This window comes from Gorilla gorilla, chromosome 10, assembly GCF_029281585.2.
Source record: "Gorilla gorilla gorilla isolate KB3781 chromosome 10, NHGRI_mGorGor1-v2.1_pri, whole genome shotgun sequence".
Lineage (NCBI taxonomy): Eukaryota > Metazoa > Chordata > Mammalia > Primates > Hominidae > Gorilla > Gorilla gorilla.
Window position 1 is genome coordinate 115,772,078 of NC_073234.2, and position 24,130 is coordinate 115,796,207.

A 24,130-nucleotide genomic window follows, 5' to 3' on the forward strand; every position below is an offset into this window, starting at 1 on the left:
AGGACAAATACCTAATGCATGTGGGGCTTAAAACCTAGATGATGGGTTGATGGGTGCAGCAAACCACCATGGCACATGTATACCTATGTAACAAACCTGCATGTTCTGCACATGTATCCTGGAACTTAAAGTAAAAAAAAAAAAAAAAAAGTCCATCTAGAGGGAGAAAAGGGGAAAAAACAAAAATAATTTTATTTATCCTGAGGACAATGAGGAGTCAGTGGAGAGTTCTAAGCAGGTTCTAGATATCTTCCGGCTCAGAAATCTTCAGTTAGATGGTCCCAAATGGCATCTACGTATCATACTTTGAGAGAGCCTGCTCTGTTGATTAGGAGCAAATAAATGTCCTCCTGGATGTATGTGGCCTGGGTTTTGCATTTGGGCTACTCAAATGCAAGTTCCTCGTGGGACCACATCCATGCTAGTGGCTGGCAGAAAAACGGCTTCATGACTCTCATGAGGGGAATAAAAGGCATGGAGTGGTGGCTGTAAGCCTGGCTGCAAGGCCAGACCTCAGAAAAGCAGAGGGCTGTAAATGTTTCATAAACTTCTCTCTGGGTGCCTCCTCTGGCTGAGAGCCCATTCATAAGCCCAGGCGGCTGAGGGGCAGGTATTGTGCCGGTTACTATAGCATCACCTTGGAAAGGCTCACTTGGTGAGAGCGGCAGGCGAGCTGGGGTGGGGCAGGAGGGGGACGCGGCTGGCTGGAGGGGCTGGAGCTAGGCCACGGATGCTGCTGCTGGTCTCAGGACTCCTGGTGGTCCGGAGCTCATGTTAGCGTCCCCAGCTGCAGCCCAGGAAGGGAGAGAGGCTGCGCTCAGTCTGAGAGTGGCTGCCTGAGACAGCGGCCGCAGGCTGCTGCAGAGCGTGCAGCTTTTGCAAGGGACTGAATTCCCAGCCAGACACCCCTTGGACTCTTTTTTGGAGGGGTGGGGAGCAGAGAGAGGAGGGAGTTGTCTTATCTTGGAAGATCCTAGCTGGGTTTCATCTCCTTTTTGATTTTGAGTAGTTCCCTCCATGAGAACTGACTTCCAGGTGTTCACCAAGGGAAACAAGGTGGTTCTCACACTGGAAATGAGGAAGGATGACAGTTTTTGAGACTGACTGTTAACGGCTCAGAGGTGCCCCTCATTCAAAATGCCTTTTAAAGCATTTGATACCTTCAAGGAAAAAATTCTGAAACCTGGGAAGGAAGGAGTGAAGAACGCCGTGGGAGATTCTTTGGGAATTTTACAAAGGTAAAGTTTGAATGCGAACTTTAGTTCCTTTCTGAGTAGCTTCGTATTGCCAATGTGTGAGAGACTTGGTATCACGTTTTTAAAATCACATTTTAATGAGGAGAGGATGGGTCAGATTAGATCCTTCTGGAGCCCCTTCTAGCTCCAGTAGTCTATGCCTGGAGGAAAAACAGATGCATGAAAAGTATCGGGTTGTATTAGGAAAAGATCAAGACAAGTATTCTGTTTATATAGCTGGATTAGCACTTTCTGGAGATGATGATATTGCATATGGTATGTTTGGCATTTAATTAGAAAATATTTAGGGAGATAATATTTTATGTTAACTCATTAGTAATGACAAATATGCCTTGAACTGAAATAATTTTTATGTTTTTCCCTGAATCCACTATAAATGAAAATTAAATATTTGCAATTTTTAGCTTATTTAATAAAATACATAAAGTGGTTCCTGATTGTATAGTTTGCAAAGAGAAGGATAGTTACACATTAGTTTGAAGGAGGTAACTTAAAAAATGTCTTTGAAGCAGAAAATCTCACATAATTGCAGTGGGAAAATGTTAAGTACTATCATTAAATTGAATGAGATTTTAGTCCAAACCAAAAAGTAAATATTTTTTAAAGTAAAATATATTAATGGAAAGAGAGTTTGCCATAAATGATTTAATTAATGTGACAGTTTAATTTATGAATTTTTATAGACATAATAAATGCCTTCTCAAATTATATAAATGATTTCATAAGTGGTCCTTATGTGCAAGGTAAAATGACTGCTTTATCTCTCTGATATAAATAAATGTGAAAAATACCTTTGATACACTTTTTATTTGTTTGGATGATTATTTCTAATCCTGGTGAGTGAAAATGCCATCTGGTGTGTCCTTTTAACTTTTCTATTATCTCTTAAATTTAAAAACTTTTTCATTTAAATGACTATTTCCAGGCAATCTGAGATTCATCCCATTTCTTGTGTTTTAAAACACATATGCTCCTGTCAGTGTTAAATTTTCCATTGTATCACTGTTAATAAACTTTCCTAATAAGAAAAAAGAGTTGGACACCTTATTATTTTAGTAATTAAAAACAAAAAAGCTTCAATCAGACCTACACTGAATTAGCATGTCTAGATGAAAACCTAGCTCAGTGACAGCAGCATAAACCAGCCAAATATAGAAAAAATTACAATAACATTTTTTTCAGAGTGTTTTATCCTTCCGTTGAGCACTCCCCAGGTAACATCTTATTGTGATGGCGTTCATTTGATTAGAAACGCAAAAATAATTTTTGCATAATAAGCACAATAGCTTAATTGGCTTATTCAAGTAATGACAAAGGAATCTGGCAAAGTCAAGAATAAAAACCATAGGCCGGGTGCAGTGGCTCACGCCTGTAATCCCAGCACTTTGGGAGGCGGAAGTGGGAGCATCGCTTGAGGCCAGAAGTTCGAGACTAGCCTGGGGAACATAGAGAGACCATGTCTCTACAGAAATACAAAAAATTAGCCAGCATGATGGCGCATGCCTGTCATCTCAGCTTCCCAAGAAGTGGGAGTATTGCTTGAGCCCAGACATTCAAGGTTGCAGCGAGCCAAGATTGCGTCTCTGCACTCTAGCTAGGGTGACAGAGTCAGACTCTGTCTCAAAAAATAAAAAAATAAATAAATTTAAAAACCTATGACGTTGGGCCATAGTCACCATTATAAACAGCAAACTCTGCCTTCATTTATAAAATATTTGATATAAAAAATACTTAGGAATTTTCTTTTCAACCTTAATTGCTTTTTGTGAAATTTGATTGCTTTTTTCAATAGGAATTATTGATCGAAGAGCCGGTTTTGCTATGTTTGATTGGAGGAGCTATATGGAGATCTTTTTGTTTACAAAATTGATTTGTTTAGGGATATAACAAAATTGGCGATTTTCCAAATTGTGTGACCTCAACCAGAAATTGGGCTATGTGTCTACGACTGTTTGAATAGTTTCCTCAGAACAATAGAAAAACAGCTAGCACAGTGCTAGGGACAGAGAATACACTAAACAAATGCTAGATATTGTCATGGTTGTCCTAATTGTAGAATGGCTTTAGAAAAAATAAAGCCAAGGTCAAATCCCTTTTTTCAGTGATCTATAGAGAGAAATTATTGGCAGAAGAAGCGAAAACAGACATTGCTTGAGCGGTGATCCAAGTTGATCCTCAGTTCTAGTGAGGAATTATCAAGACCAGCTCTGCCACGTGTTTGGCATTAACCACAGGTGTATAAGGTAATTGTATGTAAATGACCCTGCCCAGAGCCTGGCACATACTGGGCATTTCCCTCTCATTTCATTGCTTTTCACGTAAAACCAGTTGACAGAATCCCATGTAAAAAAAATCACAAAGAACTGTTTTCTGTTGTGTAGGAGCTTTTGGAAGCTAGAAGCCCCTACATTGTAACTTAGAAGGCAATGTAAATCACAGCTGTCTAATAATGTTTGAGGCTGAGGTCATCATCTAAATGGAATTCTTGAGATGCTTTTTAATCACAGTGTTCCTCACAGTCAGGGGAGTGGCAATTGCACAGGGAAGCATTTGAGAGTTCGCACACAGGGTTGATTACAGTCGGGCATGATTAGCCTTCCTGGAAAACAGTCATTGATAAGAAGCAGCCGAGCAATTAATCAGCTAAAGGTAAAATAATGTTTTAGAAGTGCAGGAAGAAAGAAGATGCACTCATTTATAGTTTAGTATTGAATTATATAGATGACATAGAAAGCATTAAAGTTGGAAATTAATGTCCAGAAAGTGACATGCAGATTTGTTCAATTTAAATTACAATTTATGTGTCCTTTAATTGTTCATGTCTAAAAAACATAACAGTGACAAACAAAACAGTATCTTTCAGACACTGTAAACTCATTTAATTCTATTAAAATCCCCATGAAGAGGGGATTACTATAATTACAACTTTTCTTTTTTTTGGGATAGGGTCTCACTCTGTTGCCTAGGCTGGAGTGCAGTGATGTGATCATAGCTCACTGCAGCCTCAAACTCCTGGCCTCAAGCCATACTGCCTCCTTGGCCTCCCAAAGTGCTAGGATTACAGGCATGAGCCACAGCATCTGGCAACAATTTTATAGATGAGAAAACTGAGGCACAGAGAGGTTAAGTAGCTTGCCAAGGTCACACAGCTTGTAAATGGAAGAGCTAGGTTTCAAACCAGATGTTCTATGCCCATCATTCTTAATCACTACATTATGTTACCCCTGTAATCAAGTGTCTTTCCTCTTCCCACTCACTGTCTTGATATTGGGCCGCTTATTTAGGTTTAGGGAGGTCTACTTGGACTGCAATGTAGCCAGCAACTTCTGGATCTGCTGGCAAGTGTGGGCTATTCTCCTAATCAGTTGTATCTTTATTGAAGGCTTTCTCCAAGGGAGGCTTAAGGGGAGTCTGGTCTCCTTACAAGTATGTCTATCTTCCCTTTAAATGAAACTAGTCTCTGCATCGTGTCTGTCCTCAGCATTCAGGGGTGTGCCAGATATGCACTTCCTGCTCCATCAACAAAGGTGAGTGTGTTAAAGCTTGTTTTGAGATCAGGTGATCCTGGGTTCCAACTGCTGCAACATCCTTTACTTCCCTGCCTGCATGACCTCAGGCAACTTGGCTGCAATGGGGTGACTCTAGGAAACCAAGTCAGATCACATCTCACCCCTGCTCAAAACTACCTCACTCAGAGTTAAAGCCAGTGCCCTTTCAATGGCCTTCAAGGTCCTCTGTGATCTAGGACTTTTGGAAGGCTCTCTGAGTTCATCTGTGACATTTTCCTGCCTCACTCTACTCTGGATTCACGGGCCTCCCGGCTCTTATTAGAACTCCCCAGATTCACTCCTGTCCCGGCTTTCGCCCTGTTTCTTTTGCTTAAATGCTTTCCTCCCAGATAGCCTGATGGCTCATTCCCTCGCTTTCTTCAAGTATGTGCTCAAAGATCCCCACTTTCCTGGCCATTCTATTTAAACATGAAGCTCACCTGCCCTCCTCCTCCTGCCCTCTTCTCTGTCCCTCTTTCCTGCCTTACTTCACCTCTGTCTTAGGTAGGTTCCCTAAAAAGCACAGCCTGAGACAGGGATTTGGGTGAGCCTAGAATGTGATTTAATGAGCTCTTCCTGAAAAAACTGGGAGGGAGTGAAACAAGAAGGGAAAGGAGAGGCTGGGTGTGGTGGCTCACGCCTATAATCCTAGCATTTTGGGAGTCCGAGGCAGGCAGATTGCCTGAGCTCAGGAGTTTGAGACCAGCCTGGGCAACATGGTGAAACCCGTCTCTACTAAAAGACAAAAAATGAGCCAGGCATAGCAGCATGTGCCTATAGTCGTAGCTACTCAGGAGGCTGAGGCAGGAGAATTGCTTGAATCCGGGAGGCAGAGGTTGCAGTGAGCCGAGATCACACCACTGCACTCCAGCCTGGACGACAGAGGGAGACTCCATCTCCAAAAAAACCAAAAAAAAAAAAAAAAACAGAAAGGAGAAAGAGCCAAGCAAGGATGCATGCTCACAATGCCCAGTGGCCAGATCCAAAGGGGAAGGCTCTGGAGCATAAGCGATGTGCTGAGTCCTTCCTTCAGGGCAAGTGGGGCAGCCTTTTATATCTCTGCCTCAGTCAGTCATCAGCTCTGGGCTGATGGGGGTGGGTGAGGGGTTTATCTGGAGGCCACTGAGCAGTGGGAAGTTCTCCAGGGTTCCTCATGCCAGGACTAGAAGCCCAGGCAAGGAGTCACCATGGTGGCAAGGGTCATGGGTCCTGATCCTCAGGAGGAACCAGAACTGTCACCTCATCATGGGAGCAGGAAGAAATGTGTTTGGCACCAAGGTGGTCCACTCGGACATCTCCTGATACTGCCTGGACTAGTTTTATTTATTTTTTTATTTTAATTTTTAAAATAATAGAGATGGGGGTCTCACCATGTTGATTAGGCTGGTCTTAAACTCCTGGGCTCAGGAGATCTTCCTGCCTTGGCCTCCCAAAGTGCTAGAATTACAGGCACGAGCCACCGCACCCTGCCTAGTTTTAACTGCAAATGGGAAAATACAGCAACCGTGACCTGCTAGCAGCTCTGGAAGTAGAAGTGTGCTTGCCCATCAAGGGGAACTGGGGAGTGTGCTATGGTGTCTATGACAGCCCACCCACTGCACCGCTCAGATCAACTTGCTTCTCACATGAAGTTCACTCCATCCAGGTACAGCTTCTCCAAGACTCTATGGTTGTAATTCCCGAGGAGCCTTCCAAAGAAGAGTTATTAAGACAGACTCCAGGCCCCACTGTGATGACTGGTCCCTCCTCTCCACCCCTTTTTGATTTCCCTCACTTCTGTTTGCTTGTCTGATGGGTTGCCCCAGATCTTCATCCCTGAGAGGTCTAAATCCCTGGTTAACATAACCTCACCAGGTCATGGTTGCTGTATTTGCCCACTGACAGTTAAAAACTAGCCAAGGCAGTATCAGGAGATGTCCCAGCAGATCATCTGGGTGCCAAACATATTTCTTCCTGCTCCCATGATGAAGCGACAGTCCTGATTCCTCCTGAAGATTAGGATCCATGACCCTTACCACTGTAGTGACTTCTTACCATGTCTTCTGGTCTTGGCACGAGGACCCCAAAGTGACTGAGCAGCAGTCGTAACCATATGTTGACTGGGATTTCCATTGTGTTCCTAAATGGAAGAATTCTTCCTTGTGAATAAGGATTTCTAGCTCCTCAGAGCCTAAGTTAAAGAGATGAGATATTCCTCAGGTGGGTTACTGGGAATGATGGCGAGTGGGACCACTCCTTCTCTCATGCCTTGTTTCTTTGGCCTGTGTGTTCTGCCCACTGGGCACACAGCACCATATCATAACTGTTGGGTTTTTTGTTTGTTTGTTTGGGATGGAGTCCCACTGTGTCGCCCAGGCTGGATGCAGTGGCTTGATCTCAGCTCACTGCAACCTCTGCCTCCTGGGTTCAAGCAATTCTCCTGCCTCAGCCTCCCGAATAGTGGGATTACAGGCACCCTCCATCATGCCCGGCTAATTTTGTATTTTTAGTAGAGATGGGGTTTCGGTATGTTGGTCAGGCTGGTTTCAAACACCTGACTTCAAATGATCCATCCACCTCAGCCTCCCAAAATGCTGTGGTTACAGGTGCATAACTGTTGGTTTATGGAATATACTGCATCCTGGAAGATAGCACCTTACCCTCCCAGGGTTTCATCTCCAAGCTGATGTCGCAGCTGCATCTTTAAGAAGCTTCTTCAGAGGCCGGGTGCCATGGCTCACATCTGTAATCCCAGCACTTTGGGAGGCCAACGCAGATGGATCATTTGAGGTCAGGAGTTGGAGACCAGCCTGGTCAACATGGTGAAACATATATTTTCTACTAAAAATACAAAAAATTGCCAGGCGTGGTGGTGGGCACCTGTAATCCCAGCTACTCAGGAGGCTGAGGCAGGAGAATTGCTTGATTAAACCCAAGGGGGAAGAGGTTGCAGTGAGCTGAGATAGAGCCACTGCACTCCAGCCTGGGTGATAGAGCAAGACTCCATCTCAAAAAAAAAAAAAAAAAAAAAAAAAAAAAAAAAAAAAAAAGCTTCTTCAGCTCTGGCAGGCTGTCAGCTTCTGGATGGTGTGGTATATGGTGGGGCTTGTGCATCCCATTGTCATGTGCCCACTGCTATGCCATCTTCGCCATAAATTGGGTGTTTTGGTCTGAGAAAATGTGATGTGAGATCCCATGTTGAGAAATCAGACACTGAATCCTCAGATAGTGATGTTGGCTGAGACTTGTAGTCTGAATAGGCAAACTCATACATGGAATATTTCAACCCCAGTCAGGATGAATTGCTACCCTTTCCAGGATGGAAGGGGTCTGTTACAAACAACTTGTGACCAAGAGACTGGTTTGTCTCCTCAGGAATTGTGCCATCTCAGGGGCTCAGCATTAGTCTTGTTGCTGACCACAGCAGGAGCTAGCTCAGTCCTGGTGAGTGGGAGCCCCGACATAGCCTCCATCCCTGCTGCCATGGTTACTCTGTTCATAAGTGCACTGCTCTAGCACTGGGTGGCTGAGGACGGAAGCTAGCTGACATCAACTGGCCAAGTCAGCCTGCCTATCGTCTGTTTTGTGCCTCTTCCAAGTGGCATGTGATAATGTGCAATCAGGAGAGCTCATACTAGGCATCCACTCATAGATTGATCCACATTTCTTCCCCAGATCTTTTTCTCAGTCCTCCAATATTGCTTTGTCTGGCCCCTGACCTCCAGTGAAGTCATTCACCACTGCCTATGAGTCCATGTATATCCTTACCTTTGAATGTTTCTCTTTTCATACAAAATATGTGGCCAGGAGACTGCTCAAAACTCTGCCTATTGGGAGGCTTTCCCCCTCACTGTCCTTCAGGGCCATCCCTGGGTGGGCTAAAGTATAGCAGCAGTCCATTTGCAACATGCTCTAACATACCAAATTGACCAGCTCTGGACCAAACTCAGTTTTTTTTCCTCCTGTAATTTGTTCACAGGTGTGAGCTCATGGAGAGGCATTGGTATAGTAGATATAGGTCACGTGGAAAACTGGCCCCTCTGACATGGGATTACTTGTGTCCTGTGGCCCTGCTGGTGTTAGATTCCAGATGGACCACTTCCATCTTATGATGGACGGTTGGACTTCTCAGGTCTGATAGAACCTAGCTCCTGATGGGTTGTTTTGGCTGCGTGGTCTCTTGACATTCCATGGTCAGATGCTGTGTCTCCACCAGGACTCAGTAACGTGCCATGAGATGTTTTTTGTCTGTTGTATATTTCTCTACTATAGATGACAAGGCCTTGTCCCAGAATCCTAAGGCTCTATGCTATATTTCTCCTAATGAGTTTTGCCAGAAACCTCATATAGTGTCTTTTCCTATTCAGATGACTTTAGTACCAAGGGTATGCTGGAGATACAGCCCTAGTGGCAAGATCACCCTTATTCCAGCCTAGACTTGCTACAGAACATTTTCTTGTTTTTGGATTTCATTAAAAACCAGCAGCCTTTTATGTCATGGGATAAGTGGGTTAGAACAATATTCCCAAGTGTTGAATACACTGCCTCAAAAACCCAAAGAGGTCTGCCAACCATTGTGCTTCTTCCTTAGTGGCAGGAAGTTCAAAGCACAATAACTTTTCCTTCACTTTGAAGGGAATGTTCTGGAATGTCTCAAACACTAGACTCCTGTGAACTTGGCCCACGTGATGGACCTGTGATCTTTGTAGCAATTATTTCCCGCCCTCTGGAGCACACATGTCTTACTGAGGCATCCAGAGTACTTGTCAATTCTTGCTCCTGAGGTCTAAATAACATAATGTCATCTATTGGTCATAATAGATCAATGTGATGTTCTGCAGCAGGTCCAGAAGGTCTCTCTGACTATATTATGAGAGAGAACAATCCACGGATATATACTGTCATTCATCTCATGTCATTGTGAATTTCTTAGCCTCCTTTCTAATGGATATGGGAAGAATGCACCAGATCAAGACAGGCAAGCTATGTACATGAGTTAAGAGTGTGGTAGTTCCCTGTCATCCACCGTGATCCCTTCTTTTTTTTTTTTTTCAGGGGGTAGGCTGGTGAATTGCCTTGGGATCCAATGGGGGCTACCACCCCTGCATCCTTTAAATCTCTGAAGGTGCAATAATCTCTGTCATTCTGCGTAATATAATACTGTTTTTGATTTATCTTCTTACACAGGGATGACAGTTTTAAGGACTTCCATTTGACTTTTTTCTATTACAATAGCTTTTATTCTACAAGTCAAGGAACCACGGAAAGCATTTTCCAAATGCTAGATGTCTCTCTTCCAATTATACATGTGGGAATTATACATGGGGAAATGACCACTGGATGGGTCCATGGACATGAACTCACTATGAGACGATCCTGTGCCAGGACTCCACTTATTACCTGACCCTTATAAGCCCCACTCTAATGGAGGAAGAATAGTGCTATAAATCCCTGAGTATCAACATCAATTTGCCACTTTATCCAAAAGTCTGCAAAAGATAGAGGTATTTCTTTCTTCAGTGTATGTTTACCCAAATTAATGGTGGTAGAGTCCTTTGGGGAAGGACTGTGGGCATCACGACTGCATTTCCTTCTGTGGTGTTGCAGGTTCCTTAGTCACGGAACCTTCGGTCTTCTCCTTCAGTCTTTGGATTCTGGCCTAGAAAGTGGGCAAGAGAGTGTGACTTTCCACTGGGGTGGCCAGCCTCAGCCTACTGCCCATTCATCAGCTCTTTATCTTTTCTGGTTTTATGTATATGAAGCAATACCCTTATTGGCTGCCCAATTTTTTTTGTTCCTTGGAGCACCATGTTCTGTGAGTCATCTCTGAGATTCCTATGGGCTGATTCCCTAACTGTTGTTCTGAATTTTCTGCCCTTACCTATGATGGTTAAGTGCTCCCAGTCATCCCAATTGCCACTGGTTCTGGAGCAGCACCTTCTACTGTGAGCCTCAGCCAGCAGAGGACAGCAGCTTCTGAGCATCAGTGGTGCCCGTGGCCCCATCACCACTGCATTCCTTATTATCTTAGGAGCAGGAGTATTCCTCAGGCCTCCTGAGAAATATAGTTCGTTTGTGGGTTTTCTGGTCTTATATAGAAAATCCATTCCTGCATAGTCATTTATTTGAGCCTTTTGATCTTTCTTTATAATCTGCTGTAACAGTTCCCAACATTTCTCATTTTTAAAGAAAATAAGTTAAAGAGAGACCTTTTAATTGATCAAGAGTGTGATCAACAGTAAAGATATAACAATTATGGAATTCTTATATTCCAAATAATAGAGATCAAAACTTTACTTAAAGGAATAGAAGATAGCCAATTTAATTATCAGTAATTCATCGCTATGACTGGTTCAAATTCAGCAATTTTTATACCAGGCATTAAAAAATGAAATAGGCTTATAAATTAGGTTTATATAACAATGAAGGAAAAGAGAGGATGTAGACCTGGACCAACCAAAATAAGGACACTCTTGTGGCCTTAGGCATTCTCTCCTGGAATGGATAATTTTTTATTCTTTTATTTATTTATTTATTTATTTATTTATTTATTTATTTATTTGAGACAGGGTCTCACTCTGTCACCTAGGCTGGAGTGCAGTGACACAATCATACCTCACGGCAGCCTCAACCTCCCAGGCTCAAGCGTTCCTCCCACCTCAGCCTCCTGAGTAGCTGAGACTACAGTTGTGAGCCACCATGCTTGGCTAATTTTTAAAATATTTTGTAGAGACGAAGGTCTCGCTATGTTGCCTAGAATGGTCTCAAATTCCTGGGCTCAAACCATCCTCCCACCTCAGCCTGCCAAATTGCTGGGATTACAGGTGTGAACCCCTGTGCCCAGCTTTCAAGTTATTTTTTTTAAAAGTCATGGTGGCCATATCCTGTATCTCTGTGTATAATGTAATAATGACTAGAAATTAGTACAGAATTACATTTTAAAAGTCACCAGGCTATTCTGGACATATCTATTTTGTTTAAGTTTCCAAGAACCGTATTAGCAGTTTATCAGGATCATTTCTCTTAAGGCCTTTGCCGGGATGTTAGACCCTGTGTCATGGGACCATGCCCCCTTTATTAGTTTCCTAGGGCTGCTGTAACAAAGTACCACAAACTAGGTGGCTTAAAACAACAGAAACTTATTCTCTCACAATTCTGGAGACCAGAAGTCCAAACCCAAGGTGTTGGCAGGGCCAAGCTCCTCCTGAAGGCTCTTAAGGAGGCCTCATGCTTGCCTCTTGCTGGCTGCTGGTAGCTGCTGGGAATCCCAGGCATGCCTTGGCTTGTGGATGCATCGCTCCAATTGCTGCATTTGTTGTCACATGGCCTTCTCCCCTGGTGTCTGTGTCTATGAGTTCAAATTCCCTTCTTCTTATAAGGACACCAGTCATGAAATCAATCTATTATGACCTCATGTTAACTTGATTACATCTGTGAAGACTCCATTTCCAAATAAGGCTACATTCACAGGTATCGGGGGTTAGAACATCAACATATCTATTTTGGAGAACAGAATTCAATCTGCCTCCCATATTGACGAACTCTCCCTTATCCAACTTTATTACCCTACTCCCTCCAAATCTAGTACATTCAGGATCCATTCCCGGGCATACTTTCCTGCTTCTTGATGTAAATGTTCATCAGATTCTACGACTCCTGCTCCCAGTATCTTTTCTTAACTCAAAAGTATATTTTCTCATCTAAAGTTTATATTCTCTCCTTTTACGACTTCTCCCAAATACTTTTACAACAATCAAATTTTCTAAGTGCTTCTTAAAGGTTAGTAAGGTCTATAGATTCAATACCTACAGAGTAAAGCAACCATATTATATATTTTGACATAGACACACTACATATTAACACATAGAAATAGGCTCCACTTCTGCAAGGAAATATGTTGTATCATTCAAAGTTCTTAGTTGCAATCAACAGAATACACTCTAGCTAAAGTGGAATGAAATTTCGTAAAGAATGTTAAGAATTGGGCTGGGGGCAATGGCTCATCCCTGTAATCCCAGCACTTTGGGAGGCCAAGGCAGGGAGAGGATCACCTGAGGTCTGGAGTTTGAGACCAGCCTGGCCAACATGGTGAAATCCCATCTCTACTAAAACTACAAAAATTAGCCAGGCATGGTGGTACGTGCCTGTAATCCCAGCTACTCAGGAGGCTGAGGCAGGAGAACTGCTTGAACCCAGGAGGCAGATGTTGCAGTGAGCCGAAATCCCACCACTGCACTCCAGCCTGGGCAACAGAGCAAGACTCCATCTCAAAACCATAAATAAATAAAAAATAAAAGAATGTTAGGAATTGTTCAGACTTCCTGGAAGGATCAAGTCTGGATGCTGTATTCTCCAGGAAAAAGCAGCAGAGAACATATACTGCTAGACTGTTCTGGATAAAACACAGCTGCTACCACTGCCTGCTTCTAAGTGCTGATTATATTCATGACTTGTTCCAGAAATTCTGCCACAGCAGTCACAGAGGAGCCAGTTGCCTCTGTTGCATTTGAAACCATCTGCACTGCCATTCCTCTGCATGCTGTATCCTCTTCTTGTTCTGTCCCGTATCTAAATCTCATTCAAGTGCTTTGGATTTAGCAGAGTCCACCTCTCATGCCTGCATTGTAGCTGCAAGAGAGCCTAGGAAAAGTAGGTGTTTTTTTTATTTTTGTTTTTGCTGTTTTTTGTTTTATTTTGTTTTGTCTTTGCTGCTCCAGCAAGATTCAAAATATCAAGAATTCATTAAGATATTGGACAGCTATAAATGATGGTTGTCTGCTACATATGTGTGCTACTAGTCTAATTTTTATTTTTCAACTTTTGATACAGACATGGGTACAAAACATATTTTTCTAATGTCTTGATTTTAACTACTAGAAAAGTAACAGTGCAAGTATAACGTTTAAATGGCAACTGAGCTCACTATGGAAGTGACAATAGGGAGTGGTGGGGACTGTGGTAAATTGAGAGCCAATTGTAGCCTTGACAGAGTGAGAGCTTGATTATTTCAGGTCTTCAGATTTTTCAAAACGAACAAGAAATCCAAAGTTTTATATGTTTGCTTGTTTCTGCTTTTTTGAGCTATCTCCTGATATTTATTTATTTATTTATTTAATACAATTTTTAAAAGTAGAGATGGGGGTCTTACTATGTTGCCCAGGCTGGCCTCAAACTCCTGGCCTCAAGCAATCCTCTCACCTTGGCCTCCCAAAGTTCCAGGATTACAGGTGTGAGCCACTATGCTGGGCCTTGGTTTTTAAACTCTGTCAATTAATCTAAATTTATTTTTTATTTTTTATTTTTGAGATGGAGTTTTGCTCTTGTCACCCAGGCTGGAGTGCAAAGGCACAATCTCAGCTCACTACAACCTCTGCCTCCTGGGTTCAGGTGATTCTCCTGCCTCAGCCTTCTGGGTAGCTGGGATTACAGGCATGCACCACCGTGTCCAGCTAATTTTGTATTTATAATAGAGATGGAGTTTCGCCATGTTGGCCAGGCTGGTCTTGAACTCCTGACCTCAGGTGATCTGCATGCCTTGGCCTGCCAAAGTGCTGGGGTTACAGGCATGAGCCACCGTGCCCAGCCAATTAATCTAAATTCTAAAAAAAAAAAAAAAAAAAGCAAAGACCCATACACACATTATACCAGATAAACAAAACATGGCTATGGGCCACATATGGCCATTGGGCTTTCAGCTTGTCATCTGTGACTGAGGCTTTTAAAGCCATACAGACTATCTTTTTTTCCTCTTGTTCATCTAATGATCCCTGCTGAGGTAAGAAGCAGTGAGTCTCTGCTTAAGTGGGGGGATAGGGAAGGGTCAAATTACCAGGAGGAAACAAAAACAGCATAGGTTAATACCTCAAAATCTATGAAGCTGGGCTGAGTGCTAGGGATTTTTGGTTCCTGACTTTCCGAACTTATAATCTACTGGAAGAGGCAAATATTAATTTTAAAAATGAGAGACATAGGTACTGTGGGAGCATTGACTGGGCTGGCGTTGGCCAGGTGCACTTTATTGAGCTCCTTTTGAATGTGGTGTGCTGAAATCCATGCTGATAAGATCCTATTTCAAATCTCAAACTGGCTCTGGGGATCGTATTTTAAATTCACCTTCCCTTCTTTAAAATTTACCATTTATTGATTATTTATCAAGTGCCAGGAATTATGCTAAGCGTTTTGTAACTCGGTCTCATTTAACGTTCACAGTAGTCCTATCTTCCTTTCATAAATGAGGGAACTCAGGTTGAGGGAAGTTAGGTAATTTGCTCAAGGCCACATACCTAATAAATACCACAGTCAGCATTGAACCCAGGACTGTCTGTCTCCAGGGCATGTTCTCTGAATCCCACTGCAATACTCCTCCAGAACCTTTAAAAAAAAGTCTCTGTAGGTAAAGCACTCGCCATTCGTCAGGCGCTTTCCGATTAGTTCCTGTGGCACACTGGTAGCAATAGGCTGGATAGCAAATCTCAGTTGTGTTCTCCCTTCACCAGCTGCAGCTGGATGATCCTTGGGCAAGTTTTTTTTTGTTTGTTTTGTTTTGTTTTGTTTTTTAAGTCAGAGTTCTCACTCTGTCACCCAGGCTGGAGTGCAGTTCACTGCAACCTCCACCTCCCAGGTTCAAGTGATTCTCCTGCTTCAGCCTCCTGAGTAGCTGGGATTACAGGTGCTCGCCAGCATACCCGGCTAACTTTTTTGTATTTTTAGTAGAGATGGGTTTTCACCATGTTGGCCAGGCTGGTCTTGAACTCTGAGCTCAGGTGATCCACCTGCCTTGGCCTCCCAAATTGTTGGGATTACAGCCGTGAGCCACCGTGCCCAGCTGGGCAAGGTTTTAAATATTCTGAGTGTCTCAGTCTTCTGAGCAGTAAGATGGGGATAACTCCTGTTTGTCAAGAGTATTTTGAGGATTAAGGGAGATAATATATATTTTATAGAAACCTCGTGGAGTCCCTAGAGTGTAGCAAGTAGTCAACGTCCTTCAGTTAATTTTCTTCTTCCAGTAGAATAGCAACTCAAGGATTGTGTAAAAGACAACATGAGCTAAATGGGACCTTTTCAGAGGGCAAATTTGAATGCTGTATTTGTTTGCTAGGGCTGCCACAACAAAATACTACAGAATGGGTGGCTTAACAAACAGAAATTTATTTTCTCACAGTTCTGGAAGCTAGAAGTCCAAGATCATGGTTTGATTTCTCCTGAGGCCTTTGTCCTTGGCTTGCAGATATTGCCTTCTTGCTATGTCCTCAGATGGCTTTCCTCTATGCATATGCATCCCTGGTGTCTCTGTGTGTCCAAGTCTCTTTTTATTTATGTATTTTTTTGAAACAGGGTCTCACTCTGTCACCCAGCCTGGAGTGCAGTGGCGAGATCATAGTTCACTGCAGTGTCCAACTCCTGGGCTTAAGTGATCCTCTCCCCTCAGCCTTCCAAGTAGCTGGGACCACAGGCATCCATGCCACCACACCTGGCTCAAATGTCCTCTTCTTATAAGGACATTATTCATATTAGATGAGGGCCCACCCTAAGGGCCTCATTTAACCATAATTACGTCCTTAAGCACCTCATCCTAAATATAGCCATATTTGGTGGTACTGGGGGTTAAGACTTCAACGCATGAATTTTGGGGCACACATTTCAGTTCATACCAAATACAGTGAGCAAGTAAATTGATTTAAAAATACTGTTTTATATATATATATATATATATTTAACTTTAGATAGGATCTCTCTATATTGCCCATGCTGGTCTCGAACTCCTGGGCTCAAGGGATCCTCCTGCCTTAGCCTCCCAAACTGCTAGGATTGCAGGCGTGAGCCACCACGCCCAGCCAGTAAATGGATTTTTAAAATACGTAAAATTATCTGCAAGTTCTCTCACTTTGTGCTCCAAATGTTGATCTTATTACCTATGAAACAAAACAAAACAAAACCTTTTCCGCAATTAGTGGGAACATTTGAATTGCAAAGAAATAGTTCTTTAAGTGCCTAAGGACTAGTTAGCATATCTTAGGCAATTAGACCCCTGGGGCTTGGATGTTTGCTGGACAACTGTGCCTGAGAACAGAGAGCAGGCACCTCCCTAGTGTGCGGAGGGCCAGCAGTCTGCAGACCGCGGCTGTCTATATTTGGAGAAACAACAGTGAGAATGTCACTCTAGAAAGAATGAAGATTCTCTGATCTAAAAGACCAACTGCAGTCAAGCAGGGAAGGAAAACTAAATGGGATAAATAGCTATTATGGATAATTAAAGTCCTCCAACTCCTAAGAAATGAGTTCGTTTTTCTTCTCTTATTCTTAAATAACTTTCTTGTCTCCTCCCCTTTTTATAAAGCCTTTTTTCTGGGCAGGGATGAATAGATCCTTCACCCTGTCTATAAGTGCTTCAAGCCAGGATTGATGTCTGGAATTGATCCACCAATTCCATTCAGTTGGACAAGGATTCATTGCTTCCAGGCACGATGCTGAACATGGAGAATAAAGATGAGTTGGAAATGGTCCTGGGATCAGGGAGACCTTAATTCATATATGGACACAAATCAGTGACTTTTTTTTTTTTTTTCCGAGACAGAGTCTCGCTCTGTCACCCAGGCTGGAGTGCAATGGCACCATCTCGACTCACTGCAACCTCCGCCTCCTAGGTTCAAGAGATTCTCCTGCCTCAGCCTCCCGAGTAGCTGGGATTACAGGTGCCAGCCACTATGCCCAGCTGATTTTTGTATTTTTAGTAGAGACGGGGTTTCAATCACCATGTTGGTTAGGCTGGTCTCGAACCCCTAACTTCAGGTGATCCTCTCGCCTCAGCCTTCCAAAGTGCTCGGATTACAGGCATGAACCACTGTGCCTGGCCCAAATCAGTGGCTATTTACTTAGCACCTATGCTGCTGAATGAAAATGACTCTAACTCCATGTGAGAAGTGTTCTAACAGAGGAATGTATAAAATGCCAAGGAAACACCAGGGATGGCAGAGACCCTAATGTTCAGGCAATGTCTATTCATTTATTGGTGATAATGTGTTAGTCTTTGTAGGGTCGGCTCACGTATCTCTGTGAGATAAATATTTATTGTACAGAAGAGGATATGTGAGATTCAGAGAGGCCAGGTTATTTGCCCCCAAGTCACACAGCTCGCGTTATCAGTGGCAGAGCTGGAAATCAAATCCAGGTTATCTGACTGCCCAGAAGCCTGGTGTGTTCCATGATACAGGGTGAGGGGGTCCTCAGTCTTCCTCTGTGAGCTAGGCTATACAAGAAATGGCCTGCTATTTGAATTCTTTTAAAACAAATCAAATCTGGTCAGGCATAGTGGCTCACACCTATAATCCCAGCACTCTGGGAGACTGAGATGGGTGGATCGCTTGAGGCCAGAAGTTCCACACCAGCCTGGCCAACATGCTGAAACGCTGTCTCTACTAAAAATACAAAAATTAGCCAGGCGTGGTGGCCTACGCCTGTAATCCCAGCTACTCGGGAGGCTGAGGCACAAGAATTGCTTGAACCTGGGAGGCGGAGGTTGCAGTGAGCCAAGATTGTGCCACTGCACTCCAACCTGGGTGACAGTGCAAGACTCCGTCTCAAAAAAATAAATAAAACAAAACAAAACAAATCAAATCTGACTCTGAGCCCCCTGCCTGGGGGAAGTTAGATTTCTGTTCATTTTGATGCTCCCCTTTTGCCACAGCAATGTTATGCAAAGGACTCACAAACAACTCAGGAGGTCCTGCTAATTATTGATCCTCATTTGCTCCTGAGCCCATGATCCCTTGAAGTGGTGGCTCAGCTGCCACTTTGGGCAAAGAAAAGTGAGATCCTGTGCTCAGACCCCTCCCCACAGCTCCTGATATCCCATCTCCAACTGGAGAGCTGCTGTGAGGGGCTGGCTTCAGGTCAGCCAGCTATAGGTCCTGCTTCTTGCGAAGCCCACAGCTCCTTCTTTCAGGGCTTTCCCTTTGATCGTTACTTCCCCCTTCTTTCTCCCCATCTCCCATACTGTATGTCTTCCCTCTGGAAAGTCTCGGGATGTCTAAGATGACACTGTGCACACAGAGGGTGCTTGTGTTGGTTCAGGTCTTCCAAGAAAGCAGATACCAAGACAGGACTCGGCACATATGAGATATGGTCTCGCTCTGTTTTCCAGGCTGGAGTGCAGTGGCACAATCACAGCTCACTGCAGCCTCAAACTCTTGAGCTCAAGTAATCTTCCTGCCTCAGCCTCCCGAAGTACTTGGATTACAGGCATGAGTTACTACACCTGGCCAAGAGATTTATTGAGGGAAAATGGGGAAGGAGCTGGAGGAGGCTGGGGGAGCATTCAAACTGCTACCTGTGTAGGAGAGAGGGAAGGAAGAAAAGCTATGTGGGAAGACTTTCAGACTATATTACAATACTGGGAAATTTTGGCATGGCCAGTGCAGAGTCCTGGAGCCAGTCACTGTCAGAGGAGTCCTGCCTCTGGCAGGAAAGAACGGCCTCACATCCCTGCGGTGCTCAGTTCTTGGCAGAATAACAGCCTGTGAGAAAGAGGCGCTGTCCCCACGCCAAATGGGTGGTTGATTCAGAGCACAGCAGCTGGGGCTGTCTGCAATTAAGCACTGCAAAGCTCCACAGCGCTTTCAGTTTTCATTAGCCTTCATCTAAAGCATCTGCATGTATACAGAGAGCGCTAAACTTATGACTGGTGACACTTTATTAATAGCAATAGTGATAGTACTTACCACTTATTAATATAAAGCACTTTTTACGTACCAGGCACTGCCGTGAATCATTTACATGCATCAATCATTGAACAACCCTATGAGATACCCATTACGATTAGCCCAGTTTAGAGATAGGGATTCTTACGGGCTGAATTGTGTCTTCATATGAATCTGCCCAAATTCATTATGGTGAAATTCTAACCCTCAGTACCTCAGAATATGAGTATATTTGGAGATAGGGTCTTTAAAAAGGTAATTAAGGTTAAATGAGGTCCTTACGGTAGGCCCTAATCGAATATGACTGATGTCCTTATATGAAGAAAAAATTGGGACACACGGATACATAGAAGGAAGACTATGTGAAGGCACAGGGAGAAGAGAGCCATCTGCAAGCCAAAAAGAAAGGCCTCAGAAGAAACCAAGGCCTGCTGAAACCTGGATCTCAGATTTCTGGCTCTAGAATTGTAGGAAAATACATTTCTGTTGTTTAGGCCACCTAGTTTGTGGTGCTTTGTTACAGCATCCCTGGAAGACTAGTAGAAGGTCAAGTAACTTAGCCAAAGTCACAGAGCTAGCACATGGGAGAGACAGCACTGGGCATCTCTCAGTCCAGAGTCCATTCTCTTACCCTGCTCTTCTGAGTCATGATGGCTGCGCAAGGACTACAAAGTAACAGGTGCAGATGACAAAGTGACTCAGGAAGATCATTGAGAAGGAGCATGGCCTGGTGTGCTGGGAACACACAGGAAAGGGGTCCAAGGAACCTAGACAGCAAAGGAGAAGGGTTTCATATCTTGCCTCTACCCACTAAGGGCTGTGTGACCTTGGCCAATTTGTTCTTGCTTTCTGAACTACAGTTGTATTTTGTGTCAAATGGGAGTATTAGATTTCCCGTGTCTCACTGAGCTGTATTAATGATCAAATAAGAGAATTACATGAAAGTATCTGTAGAGGAGAGCAGAGGGAGAGAACTGAATTTGCCTCATACAATATTACTGTGGTTGTTACATATTATCCTTGTTTTAGCTGCTAGGAATATACTATTATAGTAATGTGTCAATATTAGAGCATCAGTTTTCTTTCTTTTCTTTTTTTTTTTTTTTTTTTTTTTTTTTGAGATGGAGTCTCACTCTGTTGCCCAGGCTGGAGTGCAGTGGTGCAGTCTCAGCTCACTGTAACCTCTGCCTCCAAGGTTCAAGTGATTCTCATGCCTCAGCCTCCGGAGTAGCTGGGACTACAGGTGCGCGCCACCATGCCTGGCTAATTTTTGCATTTTTAGTAGAGACGGGGTTTTGCCGTGTTGGTCAGTCTGGTCTCGAACTCCTGACCTCAGGTGATCTGCCCACCTCAGCTTCTCAAAGTGCTGGGATTACAGGCGTGAGCTACCACGCCAGGCCTAGAGCATCAGTTTTCCATCCTACTTAAGTTACACGTATTTGGTTGCCAGAAATTCATGGAGACTACTAGGGCAGCCCATTATAAAGTCCTATCATCCAACTGCCTCTCAGAACTAATGGCATCAATGCTAAGTCTAGCATCATAGACTCATTAAGTGACGGTGAGGATTAACCTAATAAAAATAGCTGGTATATGTTGCTTTTTATTATGTGGCAAGTTCTGTTCTAAATTACCTAAGTTTAATAACTCATTTATGACAATCCTAAGAACAACCCTATGAAGAAGAAACTATTATAATTCCTAGCTTACAGATGAAGAAACTGAAGTCCAGGGAGGTTAAGTAATTAGGCTAAAGTCACACAGCTGAGTAAGTGGGCGACTCAACATTCAAAGTAAGGTACATGAGCTCCTCAGTTGGACATAGATTGGAGAAGTGAGGCATCCAAAATGGCTTCAAGATATATATATATATATTTTTTATTTTATTTTATTTTTTTTGAGACGGAGTCTCACTGTCATGAAGACTGGAATGCAATGCCGCTATATCGGCTCACTGCAGCCTCCGCCTCCCAGATTCAAGTGATTCTCCTGCCTCAGTCTCCCGAGTAGCTGGGACTACAGGCGCGTGCCACCACGGCCAGCTAATTTTTGTATTTTTAGTAGAAATGGAGTTTGCCATGTTGGCCAGGCTGGTCTCGAACTCCTGACCTCAGGTGATCTACCTGCCTTGGCCTCCCAAAGTGCTGGGATTACAGGCGTAAGCCACCGCGCCCAGCCTGATGGCTTCAAGATTTTTGCTGGAGCAACCAAAGTAGCAAAATTGTCATTACTTATGATGAGAATAACTTCAGGAATTAATTTTTTTTTAGGGGAAGTCAGTTTGGACATGTTAAGTTTAAGCTGCCTTTTAGGTGTCCAAGGAGATGTCAGATAAGTCTAGTTATAAAGATTGGGAGCTGTTAGCATATACATGGTATCTAAAGCCCAGAGCCTGCTTAGATGTCCTAGAGGGCATAGACAGAAAGCAAGAGACCCGAGAACGTAGTCCTAGGCATTCTAGTGTATATAGGTTGAGGTAAGAAGGAATCAGCTATAAGAGACAAAACAGAAGAATTAGGAGGATGACCAAGTGTTTTCCTGGAAAAACATAAAATGGCCAAGGAAGAGAAAGTGGTCAATTGTATCAAATGCTGCTGCTAGGTTGATTAAATCAGATGAGGACTGAAAATGACCTTTGGACTGAGCCATGAGGAGGGCATTGATAACCTTAAGTAGGGCAGTTTTGGGGGCTCGGGTTGGGAATACCTGGCTGGAGTGGGTCCAGGAGAGAACAGGAGGAGAGGAATTGAAGACAGTCATTTCTTTCTTAAAAAAAGGAAAATGAGAAATAGGAGGATAACTGAAAGAGAAAATGTCTTTTATTTTAGATTCTAATACGGGAGGAATAAAAGCTTATTTATAGGCAACAGGGATGATCTATTTTATACTAGGGAGGAGAACATAATGAATGAAGCGTGGGGGTGGGGATTTCTGGAGCAATATTCGTGAGGGGATAAAAGGGGACGAGATCTAGTGTCCAGGGAAAGGGGCTGGCCTTAGCTAGAAGCATGGACAACTGCATAGACCCCATCAGTATAAATGCAGGCCGGCAGGTAGGTAGGTACATTGGTAGGGAAATGGTTAGGTTCTTTTCCAATTGCTTTAATGTTCTGGCACATTTACTAAGCTTCTACTCTGGGCTCACCGGTTGAAATTCAAAGCTCCTTCCCGTGTTCTACCATTGCTTTTCACTTTGATTTCAGTAAAACCCACATCATCCAGTAATTATAGCTGCTTGTATATGTCTTTCTTCCCCATCAGCCTAAGAGCTGGAAGAAGGCAGATAACGTTGTCACGTTGTCTATTGCTCCCCAATACTTAGCCCAGTACCTGAGACACAGTAGGTGCTCAATATATATCTGATGAACTGAATTGAATCCAGTGTATTTGTTTCTCTATACTTGTGCCGGAAATTTGATTTCCGTGAGTCATAAGAACCTGCCAAGGTGCCGGGGGCGGTGGCTCACGCCTGTAATCCCAGCACTTTGGGAGGCCAAGGTGGGCGGATCACGAGGTCAGGAGATTGAAACCATCCTGGCCAACATGTTGAAACCCCGTCTCTACTAAAAATACAAAAATTATCTGGGTGTGGTGGCGCATGGCTGTAATCCCAGCTACTCGGGAAGTTGAGGCAGGAGAATTGCTTGAGCTAGGGAGTCAGAGATTGCAGTGAGCCAAGAATCGTGCCACTGCACTCCAGCCTGGCAACAGACCGAGATTCCGTCTCAAAAAAAAAAAAAAAAAAAAAAAGAACCTGCCAAGGTTATCTTTCATATGAACTGGTGGGCAAATGACTTGTGTTTCATCCAAACTATTGGGTTAACCATTATATTAGCTATTTATCACTGCATTTAATATTTATGAAAACTTGCAAGCTTTAATTATTTTTAAAAAGACTTGGACCTTAAGTGGGCCATGACGGCATCCTCAGAAAGATGACAATAAGTAAGAGGATACAACTTCCTTTATAATTGACAGGGTTCCGTTTGTCCAATTACTTTTTTTTTTTAAAGAAGAGATAAATTCACTGTAATGAATGTGCCATAATTGGAATCTATAGAGGTCAGTGAAAAATTCTACCATTTGAATAAAAGGTGCAGGAGGATCACCTCCTTAGAGGAACCATCTAAGGAGAAAAGGATATACAACCACATGGGTGTGCATTGTGATAGAAAATGTCCCTCTCCACCTCCACTTAGTATTTTATTAAGACTTAGAAAAATTAGGCCGGGCACAGTGCCTCACACCTATAATCTCAGTACTTTGGGAGGCTGAGGCAGGTGGATCATCTGAGTCGGGAGTTTGAGACCAGCCTGACCAACACGGAGAAACCCCGTCTCTACTGAAAATACAAAAATTAGCCTGGCATGGTGGTGCAGACCTGTAATCCCAGCTACTCAGGAGGCTGATGTGAGAGAATCGCTTGAACCTGGGAAGCAGACGTTGCGGTGAGCCAAGATTGTGCCATTGCATTCCAGCCTGGGCAACGGGCAACAAAAGCAAAACTCCGTCTCAAAAAAAAAAAAAAAAAAAAAAACACTTAGAAAGGTTAAGGTCAACTGTATCAGTTGGGTCGAGCAATGTGAACAAAGTCTGTCAATGCTCTTTCAGCAGGAAACGCAGTATAGCATATTGTTTTACACATAGACTC

General features: G+C 43.3%; 1 protein-coding gene across 2 annotated transcripts in view; it reads left to right on the forward strand.

Moving 5' to 3' along the window:
* The first annotated feature begins 455 nt into the window (after positions 1–455).
* SLC17A8 (solute carrier family 17 member 8) overlaps positions 456–24,130 on the forward strand; it is a 65,873-nt gene continuing 42,198 nt past the window's right edge. Inside the window, exon 1 of one of the 2 annotated variants that reach the window (XM_004053739.4) lies at positions 456–1,238. In XM_004053739.4, the coding sequence (XP_004053787.2) occupies positions 1,138–1,238 (101 nt within the window). In that variant the 5' untranslated portion in view covers positions 456–1,137. The remainder of the gene's footprint in view (positions 1,239–24,130) is intronic. The other variant, XM_055358755.2, reaches the window with a different exon arrangement.